Genomic DNA, 16,983 nt, shown 5'->3' with positions numbered 1-16,983 from the left:
ATGTTCCAGACCTATGCTGGTTGCTAGGAACCCAAAATAAAGTCACTACACTCTTTTCAGGCTCCTTCTCCTTAGCCTACAAATGTCATATTTCTCCAGAGTAGTGCAGCTTTGAAAATGCAAAAACAACAAATATAAGCCACAGACAATTCAAGAGAATGCAGATATTTACATTATAAACTCTTCTAAATCACCCAGAATTTTTTTTTTAGGTTTCACTAAATATGGGGAGAGAGAAGAGATATGCTTCTAATACTGGTATTAAATAACTCATTGTTCCCCAATGCTGATAATGTCATTTCCCAAGAATTATTATTTTAAGAGCTTCATTTCATTTATTTGAAATTTTTTTTACAAATAATGTTTTTGATAAATCTTTCCTGATCATATCCCTTTGGAAGTATTACTTTCTCACTGACTCCTGGGTTCTCTATTTTTGACATTAAAAACCTCATGATAAAAACAAATATCCCAAAAGATGCTTTTTAATACTTTACTACAATATCCATATGAAAGCTTGTTTTTCTGTAATAAGAATAGGTAACAACAGAATTCTCTAAACTAAGAAATCAAACGTTTTAGGCTCTAATCCCAGATTTTTATGAATCACAGAAAATCTGATATCCTGATATGAAAGCTGCATTTCCATAGAAGAACAGCTCACAAAAATCAAAGAATCAAATTTAGACAGAAAGCTCTGAATAGTACTTTAAATAGTGCAAAAAAGGGCATGTTCTACTTAATCCAAGACATTAGATATTTCTGATACTTTCAATACACTATTTATATTAACTTCCCAAAAGATAAAACTAAAATCTACATTAAAATTACCTTATCTTTGGCCTCAGGCAGTGTGATTTCTCTAGGTTCTAAAAATGGTATTTCTCGAAAAGGTGGAACACCTCTGACTATATCTGGTACATAGTGTGTATGAAACAATGGCGGCATTGAGTATCTTCTTTCACCTGATAAAGGCACTATGTGGTTAACTATAGTTGGCTCTTGGTGAGGTGAATGGAAACGTTGTCGTTTACCATCAAGAGGAAGATTCTTTTCATCGTTTAATCTCCTGAAAACAAACAATATACCTTAGTGATTAAAGATATAATTTTCTGATTACAAATAGAAAACACTAAAAGTATATAAATAGATGACAATACTGACTTTTTCAGCGAGGCCACATTAGCTCTAAATGAATCTTAAAATATTCATTTTCGGCATAAGAGATGCCTTAGAGAACGCTTTAGGAAAAATGTGTAATAATGATGCATATTTTTTAAAAAAACAAACCACATATATACATTAGGGTTGGTCTCCTGCATTTGAACTACCACAATACTTCTTATCAGCAGCAAAAACTTGGCAGGAGAATTTCTATTTATAGAATCACTAACAATAAAAGATCCAAACTCTAACATAAGGAGGATAAGATTAACTGAACTGAGTGCTATATATAAAAAAGGGCTCTTTGAGACCACCTATGTTCTGGTTTATCAGTAGGAAAGACCAAATTAAGAGACAGTTACTTTTTAAAAAAGCTTTATATAAAGATATTGGACAACTAAAGAACTGCAACTGAAAATGAACTGCATTTCAGATAACAGTATTGTACTAATGTTAAATTTCTTGGGCATGATCAATATATTTTTGGTTATACAAGAGAATATCCTTGTTCTTAGGAGGAATGCACTGATGTGTTGCGGGGTAAAGTGCAACAATGTCAACAACATTCTTTCATATCACTCAGAAAAAAGTAGGGATAGGGAAGGAAAAAGGCAGAATAAAACAAATCTCGCAGAACCGATCAATCTAGGAAAACCACATACAGGTGTTCCTTGTACTATTCAAATTTTTCTGGAGGCTTAAAAATATTCAAAACAAAAAGGGAAAAATAATTTAAAAGTAATTATTTGTGGGAAAAGAAAGGTATTTACTTTCTTAAGTTGTTTACACCATAGGAAATTATCCAATTCCTTTTGAACTCTAAAATTTTATGAGTCATAGTCACCTGAAGGTTTTTATTTTAATACTCTTGGGATTATATCAATTACTCTCTCCTTGGCAGACCCACAAAATAACTGGTACTCCTACCCACAGGTAAAGATGCTAAAAACAAAAGTGTATATTTAATTTTTTTTATGTTTTTAAAATTTATTTATTCATTTAATTTTGGCTGTGTTGAGTCTTTGTTGCTGTGTGCGGGCTTTCTCTAATTGCGGCGAGCGGGGTCTTCATTGTGGTGCGCAGGCTTCTCATTGTGGTAGCTTCTCTTATTGCACAACACGGGCTCTAGGCGCGTGGGCTTCAGTAGTTGTGGCATGTGAGCTCAGTAGTTGTGGCTCACGGGCTCTAGAGCGCAGGCTCAGTAGTTGTGGTGCACAGGTTTAGTTGCTCCACAGCATGTGGGATCTTCCCCGACCAGGGCTCGAACCCGTGTCCCCTGCATTGGCAGGCGAATTCTTAACCACTGAGCCACGAGAGAAGCCCCTTTAACATTTTTTAAACATAAAATTTAGAGCTTTATATGCTGAATACCTTCTATTGAGAATGTCAATTTCAGTTTTAAAAATACATATGTATAATTATGAACTAGTGGAATTTATTTTCATTCATGATTCACAAATGGGCTATCAAGGCAATTTCTAAAAAATGAAAATTTGAATAAAGTCAATAATTTAAGCATCATTATATAGTTTTCCACAATGGCAACTTTGAAGAACAATTCACAGTGCTTCTAAGTATGGGATGTAGAGCCAAACCACCTGGTTTCAAATCCCAGCTATGCTACTCCTACCTGAATAACCAGATCATTACTTCTGTGTGCTTCAGCTTTCTCCTCAAAAGAAGAGGCGTAACAGTACTTACCTCATAAAGTGTTGTGAAACTTAGTCAAACCATTATCTGCAAAGTCTTTAGAACAATGCCTACTACACATAGTGAGTGATCAATAATTCCTAGCTACTGTTACAGAATGTTTATACAGACTATAAATAGCAATATCTTGCAAATATTGCCAAATATTATTTTAATCATCACCCCTAAAGTTCTATCATAATTACCCCATGATACATCAATTTCTTTTAATCAAATTGGTTAAAATGAATTGATTCCTGACTTCTCTATAGAAAGCTTTATGTCATGTAGAAATTTTCACTATAATAATATTTATCGTGGAACCTTACCTGTGTAAGAGAAATCAAATAGTAAACTTTACTAGAAAGAAGGTGTTATAGGCTGAATTATGTCCTCTCAAAATTCATATGCTTAAGTCTTAACCCCTATTACTTCAAAATGTGACTGTATTTGGACACAGGTCCTTTAAAGAAGTAACTGAGTTAAAATGGGGTCATTAGAGTGAGCCCTAATCCAATATAACTAGTGTCCTCAGAAGAACAGATTAGGACACCAAAAACACAGACAGAGGGATGACCATTTGAGGACAGAGAAAGAAGGCAGCCATCTATAAGCTAAAGAGGGAGGCCTCAGAGGAAACCAAACCTGCCAACACCTTGATCTTGGACTTCTAGCCCCCAGAATTTTGAGAAAATTAATTTCTGTTGTTTAAGCCACCAAGTCTATTGTACTTTGTTATGGCGGCCCTAACAAACAGATACGGAAACCCATCTTATTTAGTTAAAAATCTCAATTAAAAGTAGTTATCTGAAGACAGTTATCCCTAAAATTTTTTAAATACTTTGAAGTTTTAAAATTCTGTTACAGGACTGATCACACAGGTCCCAGAAAACAAAATGTAGGGCATAGTGTCCATTCAACTTAATACAAGATACAGTGTTAAACAGTTCCCCAAAATGCAATTTTTTCTTTTAAAATAAGTAAGGAATACTTACTTCCTTCCTCGAAATAATGGGGAAGTTGAGGTCTGTACTGGACTGACATTTCCATATGTCAACTGCTGTAATGATACAGCTCTAGACAAGCTACCAAAGACAAAGAAAGAACAGTAGTAGTATACATTTTTTCCTTAAAAACAAAAAACTAATTTCAGAAAAACTAAGCAGTTCACTGATCACAAGAAAACAAGACATGATGACATTTTCTCTAGCTCCAAATGTTTCATATAAAAAGGATTTGTGTCAAGTAGAAAATGAAACTTACAAATGACATGGGCCAAAATAACACCGTACTTACTCTGTATTCTGAAAGTTGAACTGTGCATCTATAAGCTGCTGGTGTGAATAAAGACTTGGTGACAGGGTGAAGAAGTTATTATGTTGTTGATGGTTTGGAGTGAAAGGCGGGCGACCCAAAATTGAGTTTGGGAACATGCTCTTGTTCACTAAGAGTAAACATGTATTCTTCTACCTACAATAGTTTTAAAGATAATTTATTATAGCTTAAAGACATTGAACTCTTTGATAACTAGCATCTGCTAATTAATAAACAATTAGTTACCAAGTTACAAATTTCATTTGCAAAGTTATTTTTTTTAAGTTCAAACAGATCTCTTAAGTCACACCATAAGTAACAAAAAAACTTACTAATAATAAATTTTAAATCTAGATTAACCACATTATTCAAATGATAGTAAAATCTGTGCATTTCTAATTTTATGATGAATTTTCCCTAATAAATTTATCTTAATATCAACAAATCTTTTAGAATCAAGTTAACACCACTATACTCTGATAATAAAAAGAAACCACCCAAGTGAGACATTTAATGAAATCCTACAATTTCTTACATTTATTCCCAATCTAATTTATTCAAAGCTATAAGCTGTCATATGACAACCTGATTCCCAGGATTTAGATCGTACAGATCTGATCAAACAAGGGATGGAATTTGTATCACCTAATAACTATTTATAAAATGCTGGGATTCCCCTCAAAGTCTAAACAACTTATAAAAAGAACTTCCAATAAAAGAGAGTTTGCTCCACACGAATGGGGAAAACCTAGGTACAAAGCAATCAGAATCGTTCACTGCCCCAAGCAGAAGACTAGATATTTATTCTTTGCAATGACTGACCCCAAGAGGCTATAGACTTACAAAGAGTAGGGTAAGAAAACAAACTGAAAACAAGTATTAAGTGAAGTCTACAAAGTAAAAATAGGATCCCCAGCCTGCATTCCCAATTCAGGCAATTAGAAAACTCATCTATGGAATAATGGAACAAGAAACCATATAATACAGTAACCAAAGAACCTGTAACATAGGAACAGCCGCTCACCAAGAAAAAGTTAAGCTCACTCGCAACCTACAATGAAGCCTACTATTGAACTGCCTACTCATGCACATAAGCTTCCAATTTAGATTTCTAGTTAGAAAACAGACATCCATGGATCATCAAAAGTTAAAAAAAAAGGCCTAGGAATAAACAGAAACAACACCTGCAACAAATGAAAAGTGAGGAAAAAAAAAACCCTCCATAATTAATGAAATAACATTGAATATGTAAATAAGAATGTGTTTTTTAAAAAGCAGAAAGGGCTCTTGGAAAATTAAAAGCAGAAATATCCAGCAGAAAGCTAAAAATAACATTGAGGAATGAACAAAAAGGAAAAATTGGTGAGGGCAGACAGGAGGCAGGACAGTAAGAGAAAAAAATATAAGAGAACCAAACTATGTGGTCCAACATCCAATACAACAGAAGTTCCAGGAAGAACAGAGAAAACACAGAAAAGGAAATTACCAAGTAAATAAAACAAGAAAATGTCCAAGACTGAAGAACACCAAGCCTTAGATTGAAATGACCCAATGAGTATAAAGCACAACTGAATATATATATATACACATTTACATACACACACACACATATAAAGGTATATTACAGTGACATTTCAGAATATCAGGTAAAAGAAGCTTATAAATATTACAGAGAAAGAAATGTTATAAACAAAGGGATGGTATGGATAAGCAACAAGGTCCTACCATATAGCACAGAGAACTATATTCAATATCCTGAGATAAACCATAATGGAAAAGAATATAAAAAAGAATGTATAATTGTATCACTTTGCTATACAGCAGAAATTAATACAACATTGTAAATCAACTACACTTCAATTAAAAAAAAAACACACCAAGGGATGGTAATCAAAATGGCTTTGGCCCTCTCAGTAGCAACAGTAGAAACAAAACAAGGAAGTGAATGCCTTCAAGGCTCTGAAGGAAATGCAAAAGGAAAATAAAAACATTTTTAGACATGTAAGGTATCAAAAAAAAAAAGAAAAGAAAATCTGGGATCTAGGAAAAGGGAGCTCTGACACAGGGCAGAGACAAATTCCCCAGGATGATGGTGAAGGGAAGCTAAACAGCTTAAGTTAGAACACATAGAGGTCTTCAAGAAGATATCCAAGGAGGAAAAAGATTAACTGGTAGATTACCTTATATATTTGACCACAGAGAGGAGTTCGGCTAACAGAGCAGAAATTATAGGAACAGAAATGCAGCAAGTTAATAATAAATTACTAAACTACAGACAAAACACACTCAAAAGGTCATATAAAAAAGGAAATATAATCAGTCACCTACTTGGTTCTTACAATAACATGAACATTGAACATACTGATTTAAACAGAAATTGTAATATATTTATTATATATTTACTACACTGTATTTATTTACAGATTACATATGCTACATAAAATACGCTACATATATTTACATGTTTATACACACATAAATCTCAAAATTTATGATGAGAGAGGGTACATAAAAGTGGTAAATCCTCATTTTCAGTAGATGTCAATCCAAAAACCAAGCTATATAAAAATTTCTACTTTTTTTTTTTTTTTTTTTTTTTTTTAGAACAACAGAGGAAAATAACATATAAGCTGCTAAAAGAAATGGTAATTGCCTCTGGGACTAAGACAAGATGGCTGGAAAAATTAGAGTAGGAGACAACAAGAGAGAAAAGAGAAAGATCTGGGAAGAGACAAATAAGTCACTCACAGAAACTTTATTCCTTTTCAATTCTGTAAGATTAAAATTTCCTAGCCTGGCCAAAGAGTGAGATTCACCAGTCCAAGGTTCATAACAGATTATGGACAATAGTCTTGGGCCACCAGATCCCATCCCCAGTGCCTGACTCTAATTTGGAGCAGAGACAAGGTGTTACCTCCAGAAAACAAGAGTTTGTCAGCTTTCTTCAGCAGGCCTTTATCCCTTGTTATAGGAAATTGATTAAAACAAAAAATCAATCCTATCAAATCTGCTAAACTGTACTCTCTGATGTTCACTGATCAGAGGAAATATCTTGAACCAAGCAAGATTCCAGAGAATTCTTTATTAAAAGTACACTCAATAACTGTAGAATGCCAGAAGAAGGCTGTCAACTAATGCCTTCTTCTCCCTTTGCCTGGGCTTACACTCCTTCTTGGCTTCCTTGACTCTGCTACTCTGACTCAACTCCCCATAAAACAATTACTCTTTCAAAGAATTCATGAGAAAATGACATTAAATACAATTCATTATAATGAATTTTGCTTGATATTTAATTTTGTTGTAACACAGATACTATAGATCTGATCAAACAAGAGAAGAAATTTGTATTCAGAAAAACTAGAATTAAAACACTCTATATTCAGATTTATTTAAATTAATTCGTAGTTAAAATTCTAGACATTTTGTTTATACCTATAAATAATATGCTTGTGTTTTTCTTCAGGCTTGAGACCCGAAATGACATAATAGCCCAGACCTCACCTAATTTCTATTGCATTACACGGTCAGATTCAAACTTAAGAATAAGTCAAAAGATGTCTTGTAGCCCAGAAGTACTCCTCAAACGACCACGGCTTAAAAGCTGAGAATGATTCCATACTCAAAAAAAGCTGAGAATGATTCCATACTCAAAAGTGTACTTTAGGGCAGTTATCTAAATCAGCCTATCCCTAATTCCCAGATAAGCATCAAAGGTTTTCCAGCGCCTCCAAAACAAAGTTATCTGTCGGGTTTTCCTCAGGATGAATTTTTGGCCCTCAAGTCTGGCTCTTAACCAGGCCAGCCTTCAAAGTGGGGAGGATCATTCCTAGGGAATGTAATCAATGACATTCAATGCTCTCCAACACGAGTATTCTGCATGACCATCTAGAGATAAAGAAGTAAACCAAAAGCCCATGAATTTCAATTCCTCTTTCTAATACTTCTCCTAATACATTCCAACACTAATTTTGATGAAGATAAAAATGACACCAAAATAATAACCTATTATAATAAAACAATATAAGGGATCATTTTTTAAACAGAATAGAGTTTCTGAGAATAAAATCCAGCAAAACTATTACCATACCAGATTTAAGGGGACCTCTACAAAATTTTAAATCTTTTTCTTTATATTCTGAATGAAAGCCTTCTTCACCAAGTAGACAATGATCCATAAAAAAAAATTACTCCACATTAACCATGGTAGCAGGTGTAAGAAATTTTATGATAAATAAAATCCAGATATTGGTGGTATTCTATTTTTCTTAGTTTGAAAATTATCTATTTCTCAATCTGTGCTTGACTATAAAAAAGAATAATCTAGGTAAATTTTGAACTGCTTTAAAACTGTTGCATTGGTTCTTGCCTTAAGGAGAAAATCTTAAGGATTACTTCTTGACTAAGGTTGCCCATTTGGAAGTTACACAGGTTTATTTGTAAATAGTCATATATGAGACAAGGTAGTAAAGGAGTAGTTCACAAAGTAATTCCTAGTGATATAGCATTTGGTCCTATAATTTACAACCCGGAATTTCTGTCTTAAACTTGACCTCTCCTCCAAGGAATTAGAGAACACTCAAGGTTACATAATTCCTTCATCAAGATTCCCTGGAAAGTGGAATCTACCTAGTATAAAAACCAGAAATGTAGTAGCAAATCTAGTTATCTGTCCACTTTCTCCAAATGCCTTTGATCCCCTAAACTCACTTTTTTTCTCCATAATGCAACAAGTCCAACTCCTAAATCCTGCTCACCCTCTGTCAAACCACCCACAGGTTTTGAAAGACATTCCTTTTTTAAAATTAATTTTTATTGGAGTATAGTTGCTTTTACAATGTTGTGTTAGTTTCTACTGTACAGCAGAGTCAACCAGCTATACATATATCCCCTCTGATCAAGAATTAGATCCCATTCAAGTATTAAAAAATAATCTAGCCACATGATTCCAAGTGAACATTTCTTAATTACCTATTTCACACACAGCCTGTTACACTTCCTGATCAGACAGAATTGAGACTATTCACACCAACAGAGTAATGTTACTATTATTTGGCTATTCATCAGTACATATTAAGAGCCTTCTAGCTGTTAATGCCATGTTTAAAGCCTTGTGGTAATAAAGCATACAATATGAGGGTATTTACAAAAGTAGTATGTCGCCTGTAATTCAAATACGCAGACTTAGTGTTCAGTTCTGACCTTTCCCCACAAAACCATACACCACACGTTTGTTAGGTTGCCAATGTAGCTTGAGTTTTAGTTTCATTTTCTTTTTTGTTCACCCTACTGGTATACCAATATAAATAAACGACTGCTATTTTAAACAAAGAGCTGAGAGAGGATCAAACAAGGCAGGGAACTTGGGTAGTAGAGAATTTATGAGACACATTAAGCCCCCCGTGTTCTGACCTAGAAAGAGAGATGGAGAACCTATCTACAAAGGCTGAACGGTGCAAAAACAAAAGGGGTAGACAACAATCTGACAGTCCTAACCTGTGCGGTTTCCTGTAAAGCTAAAAACTGAGACAATTTCACAACCATTTAGTGAAAAGTCTTAAATTTTAAATTATTAATCCAGATATTTACCTTAGTTCTTCACCACCCTTTGAAACCCCATGCAGTGTCCCAATACAGTCTTCCTTGTTTGGTCCTAGACTGAGGACGGGGCGCGAGAAAGACAAACGAATGGGAAACGTTTAAGAGTTCCTAAGATTCTTCAGAAAGTACCGCAGCCTGGGGGCCGTCCATACGTCTGGGATATCAGAGAGATTATGCCGGAACCTCCCACGCAAAACACTACAGTTCCCGAAAAAGTTAGCGGCGCCCCGCCCCCCACCCGGGCCTACACCGTTGCTTTCCTCTCCGAAACCCCCTAACTCACAAGTGTCCTCGGGGAAGGCTAAGCAGGAGAATCCACCGTCACCGCCAACCCAGGAGCTCCAGAGCCGGAGCAGGGACGGCCCGGCGCGCTCGGTCCTAGCTTTCTCCCGAGCCAAAGGTGGTAGTGCCCGCGCGGAATGGGTAGGCCCGGCTCCGGCTCCGGATTGCGATCTAATTCCCGGGCTCGGCGTCCGGGGAGGTACGACACAAGAAAAGGCAGGGGCAGCAAGGGTGAGGGAACTCGAGGGAGGTGGCAATAGACGGAAGACCAAAATGTAGCCGGAAAAAAGCGGCGTAGAAAGCCTTGTCGGAAACACCCGGAACACCGACGTGACCCCGGATGGAAACGGCGAGTAGGGGGACGGAGGTCATACTTCCGGCAGCCGCCTCACTCTCTCCTGCGAGGTCTTCGCTCGAGTGCGCAAGCGCACGGCTCCTGTGGGCCCGGCTGGGAGGGCGTGGGACGTTCAGCAGCTGCGAGAGCGAGCGCGAACGCGTAGGGGAAGGGCTGGGACTGCCTAGAGAAAGGCGGAGCGGCAGACGGAGGAGGGTGGTTGGCGGAGAGCTGCCCTGGACCCGCTCCTCAAGCTCACATTCTGATAAACATTTTTTTTTACTGGTCCTTCCTGTCTCTCAGCCGGGTGACTCCTCCCCAGAGAAGATTTTCCTGGCCAAGTTTTCTCAAACTCTTCTACACTGATCAGTATTAAGCTTTGTTTTTCCCCGTTAATGAACTGAGAGCTGCTTGGGGACCCTTATTTATCTATAAAGCCCGGACTCAACTCCCTGCCTTAGTAGCTAACATTCACTAATAAAACAAATAGTTAATATTTCTTCTTGAATGAGCTTTAATAGTTGTGAAAATATAAGTTGTTGAAATTTATTCGTGTAAATCTGTTAACAATATTCCTTTATTGTCCTTTTTACTCCTGAAATTGGTAACTTGTGTCTTTTTTCTTTTTTCCTGATCGACCCGGCAAGAGGCAATATTAATCTCACTGATTTCAAATCTCAAAGTCAACTTTTGGTTTCATAGATTTTCTTTATTTTTCTTTTCTCTTTCATTGATTTCTACTGTTATGTTTATTTCCTTTATTCTTTTTTTTTTTGAAGTTTTTAAAATTAATTTTCCAGTTTCTTGGAAACTGAGGTTTTTGATTTGAGATGTTTCTTCCTTTGTAATATAGGCATTTAGTAGTATGAGTTTTCTTCAAAGTACTGTGTTAGCTGTATCCCACACATTTTAATATATTGTGTTTTCATTTTACTTCGTTTCAAAATACTTTCTAATTTCCCTATATGGGTTTTTTTCTTTGATCCTCGGATTATTTATGTTATTTAGTCTCCAAGTATCAGACTTTCCGGATACCTTTCTGTTTTTGATTTCTAATTCAATCCCATTATCATCAAAGAACATACTTCATGTAATTCGAATCATTTTAAATTTATTGAGATTTGTTCTGTGGCCGAGAATATGGTTGGTCTGTCTTGGTAAGTGTTCAGTGTACATTTAAAATAAATGTGTATTCTGTAGCTGTTGGGTGAAATGCTCCACAAATGTGAATCACGTCAAGTTGCCTGATATTACTGTTCAAATCTAAATCCTGGGGGGGATTTAGAACATACTTACTGATTTTCTGTCTACTTATTTTATTAATTATTAAGGGAAGAGCACTGAAATCCCTCACTATAATTATGGATTTTTCTAGTTTTCCTTGCTGTTCTATCAGTTTTTGCTTTATGTGTTGTGAAGCTCTGCTGTTAGTTGCATAAACATTTAGAATTGTTGTATTATTTAGGTTAATTTATCTTTAATGAAATGAATATGAAAATTATTATGTCATTATGAAATGATTCACTTTATAAATGACCCTCTTTTTTTCCTGGTAATATTCTTTGCTCTAGCTGTATTCTGTCTGATGGTAATACAATCACTACAGCTTTCTTTTTTATAGCGTTAACATGGGTTTTTTTTTGTTTTTTTTTTGCTGTACGCGGGCCTCTCACCACTGTGGCCTCTCCCGTTGCGGAGCACAGGCTCCGGACGCGCAGGCCCAGAGGCCATGGCTCACGGGCCCAGCTGCTCCGCGGCATGTGGGATCTTCCCGGACCAGGGCACGAACCCGCGTCCCCTGCATTGGCAGGCGGACTCTCAACCACTGCGCCACCAGGGAAGCCCAACATGGTTTATTTTTAAGGGAAAAAGTTATTCCAGTTCTACAAAAGTCTTCCAGGAAATTGAAGGGTAAATACTTCCCAGATCATTCTATAAAGACAGCATTACTCTGGTACCCAAACTCAAGATGTTCCAAGAAAAGAAAACAATGGACCAATAGCCTCATAAACATAGATGCAAAAATTCTGAATAAAATTCTACCTATTTTTGTTCCACAATATATTAAAAAAATTATACATTATGACCAAATGAGGGCTTATCCCAGGAATGCTAGGCTGAATTAACATTGGAAAATCAAACAACATAATTCACCATTAGCTAAGACTAAGAAAGAAAAATTGTATGATCATTTCAATAGGTGCAACAAAAGCATTGAAAAATTCAATACCCATTCCTAGGAATATAAGAGAAAACATACAACTTGATAGAAAACATCAATAAAAAGCAGCACACTTAATGGGAAAGAACTGAATATTTTCTTCCTAAGATCAGGAATAAGGCAAGAATTTCTGCACTCACCACCTCTTCAACATTGTACTGGGGGAGTTCTAGCCTGCACAATAAGGCAAGAAAAAGTAATAAAAGGCATCCAAATTTGAAAGGAAGAAGTAAAACTGGCTTTATTTACAGGTGACATGATATATGGTCAAAATTCTATAGAACCTAAAAAAAGCTACTGGAACTCAAATGAGATCATCAAGACTACATTATACAAAAATCAATATACAAAAGTAAATTGATTTGTATTACACTAGCAACAAACAATCTAAAATTGAAATTAAAAATACCAAATGCTTAGAGATGAGTTGATAAATAAATATACATTTATTCATTTATACATATTGTACACTGAAAACTACAAAATACACAGAGAGAAATTTAAGAAGACACAGATAAACAGAAAGATATATATCATGGGTTAGAAGACTCAATACAGTAAAAGTGTCAATTTCCAAATCAAAATCCCAGCAGGCTTTCTTGAGTAATTGACAAAGTGATTCTAAAATTTATATGGAAATGCAAAGAACATAGAATAACTGAAACAACTTTAAAAGAGAAGAACAAAGTTGGAAATTTTACACTACACTACCTGATTTCAATGTTTATTATAAAGCTACATTAACCCAGATAGTATAGAACTGATATAAAGAGAGACAAACAGATCAATGAAACTGAATAGTGAGGTTTTTAAAAGTCACATATATCTCTATGGCCAAATGATCTTCAACAAAGACCAAGGGCAATTCAATGGGGAAAAGAAAGACTTTTCAGCTAATAATGCTGGAATATTTGGATATCCATATGTAAAAATCAATCAATCTATCTCATACTGTATGTGAAAACACAAAACGGATCATATATCTAGCTGTAAAACTTTAAACTTCTGGAAGAAAACAAGAAAAAATTATTTGCAACCTTAGGCTAGGCAAAGGTTTCTTAGGTATGGTATTAAAGCACTATCCTTAAAAGAAAAAAAGTGATAAACTGGACTTTATCAAAATTAAGTACTTCTTTTCAAGACACTGTTAAGAAAGTGAAAAGACTAGGCAGAAACAGAAGATGCATCCAACCCCCAGCTTTGGGGCAGAGTCAGGGAAGAAGGGACTTGGGGTGCTTTGATGATGTGGTTTTTGCGATTGTTAGTTTTATATTTGGCATGTGATTGGCAACATGAGCTCTTCTGTGATGTGGAGTCATCTACAACTTCTAGGTTTGGATGTAGCAATGTGGAATAGAATGGATACAAATAAGGACTACTATTGTATTTTGTACCTATTATATGCTATCTCATCTGGGGCACCTTGGGGATGGAGTAGTAAACAAAATTAACCCAGTCTGTTCTCTCCTGTAGTTTACAGTTCAGAGAGAATAAACTTTACAAATTTAGAAAACAAAAATCTAATTTTATTTTTTTTAAACTGGTGATTCTGAAAGGAATGCCCTTTATACATATATATATATTTATTTATTTATTTGTTTGTTTGTTTGTTTGTTTGTTTGTGCCAGGTCTTAGTTGCAGCAGGCAGGTTCCTCAGTTGTGGGAGGCAGTCTCCTAGTTGCGACTCGTGGGCTCCTTAGTTGTGGCAAGCGAACTCTTAGTTGCAGCAGGCATGTGGGATCTAGTTCCCTAAGCAGGGATTGAACCCGGGCCCCGTGCATTGATAGCACAGAGCCTTAACCACTGCACCACCAGGGAAGTCCCCAAAAATCTAATTTTAATGGTAGTAACCAAGAAAAGGAAAAGTAAATAACCGGGGGATCTAACCGATCATGAAGAGCACGATGGCTAAGAATGTGCGCTACTCAGATCTCCTGTGTGCAGAGCATAGTTGACTGACAACCCCAGCTGCTGCCTCTCTGGATCTACCACCACATTTGGAACCGAGGTCATGTCCCTGCTGAACTGCGGCCAGCCAGTGACTGACCACTGCAGAGATGCTAGAGCCAACCTTCCTGCAGGACAAAGGACCCTTCTAATGGACAATTCTGACTTGGGAACTCCCCATTTGCCTAGCCAAAACGTTCTTAGAAGAGTGCTGCAGTCTTTTTCTACCCAATTCTCCTTCCTTCTCCTCCTTCAATAGATGTCAGACGTGCATTGGAACCTGAGGCTTTCCCTGCTTACCCTTGCTTCCACATTTTTATCTTCCACAGGGATATCTTTTAATAAATCTCTTGCATGTCTAATCCTGTCTTGGCATCTGCTTCTTGGAGGACTCGAACTAACACAGAAGCTTTCCCTGTGAAAGTGCCATTTAAGCCGAGACCTAAGGGAGTAGAAGTTAGATGAAAATTTGAAGGAAGAAAGAGAACAGCCTTGAGTTAGACAGGAGCTTGGCACAATGCCTGACACATGGTTAGTACTCAGTAAACATCGCTTGACTAAATGGAATACAAGTGCTTTATGTAGGGCAAGTAATTATTCCTCATAAACAGTTTTACAAAGGGAGTTCTATTATTATCCCTATTATGACAAATGACAAAACTGAGGATAAGAACTGTAAATTACCTTGCACAAGGTCAGGCAGCCGTTGAAAACCACAAACTAGGATACAAACTTAGGTTTGTTTGTTTCCAAGCCTGTTATTTTTAACTGGTTAAATATCAAGTTATACTGGCTCACCTCAGAGGATTTGAAAGTGGGCTTTGAAAAGAAAATGTGTATAATATAATCTTTTTAAATTCGTAATCCATCTAAAGACCACTGCCTCTTCTAAAAACAGGGCAAGAGACATCCTGAATGGAAAAAGATATTCCATGCAAATGGAAATCAAAAGAAACCTGGAGTAGCAATTCTCATATCAGACAAAATAGACTTTAAAATAAAGACTATTACAAGAGACAAAGAAGGACACTACATAATGATCAAGGGATCAATCAAAGAAAAAGATATAACAATTGTAAATATTTATGCAACCAACTTAGGAGCACCTCAATACAAAAGGTGCTGTATATGCTAACAGACATAAAAGGGGAAATCAACAGTAACACAGTAATAGTAGGGAACTTCAACACTCCACTTTCACCAATGGACAGATCACCCAAAATGAAAATAAATAAGGAAACACAAGCTTTAAATGATACATTAAACAACATAGGCTTAATTGATATTTTTATGATATTCCATCCAAAAACAAGAGAATACACATTCTTCTCAAGTGCTCATGGAACATTCTCCAGGATAGATCGTATCTTGGGTCACAAATCAAGCCTTGGTGAATTTAAGAAAATTGAAATCATATCAAGTAACTTTTCCAACCACAACGCCATAAGACTAGATGTCAATTACAGGAAAATATCTGTAAGAAATACAAACACATGGAGGCTAAACAACACACTACTTAATAACCAAGAGATCACTGAAGAAATCACAGAGGAAATAAAAAAATACCTAGAAACAAATGACAATGAAAACACGATGACCCAAAACCTATGGGATGCAGCAAATGCAGTTCTAAGAGGGAAGTTTATAGCAATACTAACCTACCTTAAGAAATAAGAAACATCTCAAATAAACAACCTAACCTTACACCTAAAGCAATTAGAGAAAGAAGAACAAAAACCCCCAAAGTTAGCAGAAGGAAAGAAATCATAAACATCAGATCAGAAATAAATGAAAAAGAAATGAAGGAAATGATAGCAAAGAACAATAAACTAAAAGCTGGTTCTTTCAAAAGATAAACAAAATTGATAAACAATTAGCCTGACTTATCAAGAAAAAAAGGGAGAAGACTCAAATCAATAGAATTAGAAATGAAAGAGGAGGGGCTTCCCTGGTGGCACAGTAGTTGAGAGTCCGCCTGCCGATGCAAAGGACACGGGTTGGTGCCCCGGTCTGGGAAGATCCCACATATCGCGGAGCGGCTAGGCCCATGAGCCATGGCCACTGAGCCTGTGCATCCGGAGCCTGTACTCCTCAATGGGAGAGGCCACAACAGTGAGAGGCCCGCGTACTGCAAAAAAAAAAAAAAAAGAAATGAAAGAGGAGAAGTAACAACTGACACTGCAGAAATACAAAGGATCATGAGAGATTACTAAAAGCAACTCTATGACAATAAAATGGACAACCTGGAAGAAGTGGACAAATTCTTAGAAATGTACAACCTTCCAAGACTGAATCAGGAAGAAATAGAAAACATGAACAAACCAATCACAAGCACTGAAATTGAAACTGTGATCTCCAACAAACAAAAGCCCAGGACCAGATGGCTTCACAGGCGAATTCTATCAAACATTTAGAGAAGAGCTATCACCTATCC

General features: G+C 36.2%; 1 protein-coding gene across 6 annotated transcripts in view; it reads right to left on the bottom strand.

The window, feature by feature from the left end:
- TENT2 (terminal nucleotidyltransferase 2) overlaps positions 1-10,390 on the bottom strand; it is a 58,261-nt gene extending 47,871 nt beyond the window's left edge. For 2 of the 6 annotated variants that reach the window (XM_029216210.1, XM_029216205.1), the window contains exons 1-4: positions 9,754-10,377; positions 4,150-4,323; positions 3,849-3,938; positions 832-1,069 (exon numbers count right to left, since the gene is read on the bottom strand). In XM_029216210.1, coding sequence (XP_029072043.1) covers positions 832-1,069; positions 3,849-3,938; positions 4,150-4,286 — 465 coding nt within the window. In that variant the 5' untranslated portion in view covers positions 4,287-4,323; positions 9,754-10,377. Of the gene's footprint in view, positions 1-831; positions 1,070-3,848; positions 3,939-4,149; positions 4,324-9,753 lie in introns of all 6 variants that reach the window. The other 4 variants (XM_029216206.1, XM_029216208.1, XM_029216211.1 and 1 more) reach the window with 4 other exon arrangements.
- Between the last annotated feature and the right edge of the window lie 6,593 nt (positions 10,391-16,983).

The sequence above is a fragment of the Monodon monoceros genome, unplaced genomic scaffold (genome assembly GCF_005190385.1).
Source record: "Monodon monoceros isolate NGI ecotype Baffin Bay Population unplaced genomic scaffold, NGI_Narwhal_1 Super_Scaffold_12, whole genome shotgun sequence".
Classification (NCBI taxonomy): Eukaryota; Metazoa; Chordata; class Mammalia; order Artiodactyla; family Monodontidae; genus Monodon; species Monodon monoceros.
Note: the sequence above shows the minus strand (reverse complement) of the source record. Positions and strands in the feature narration are given on the sequence as shown.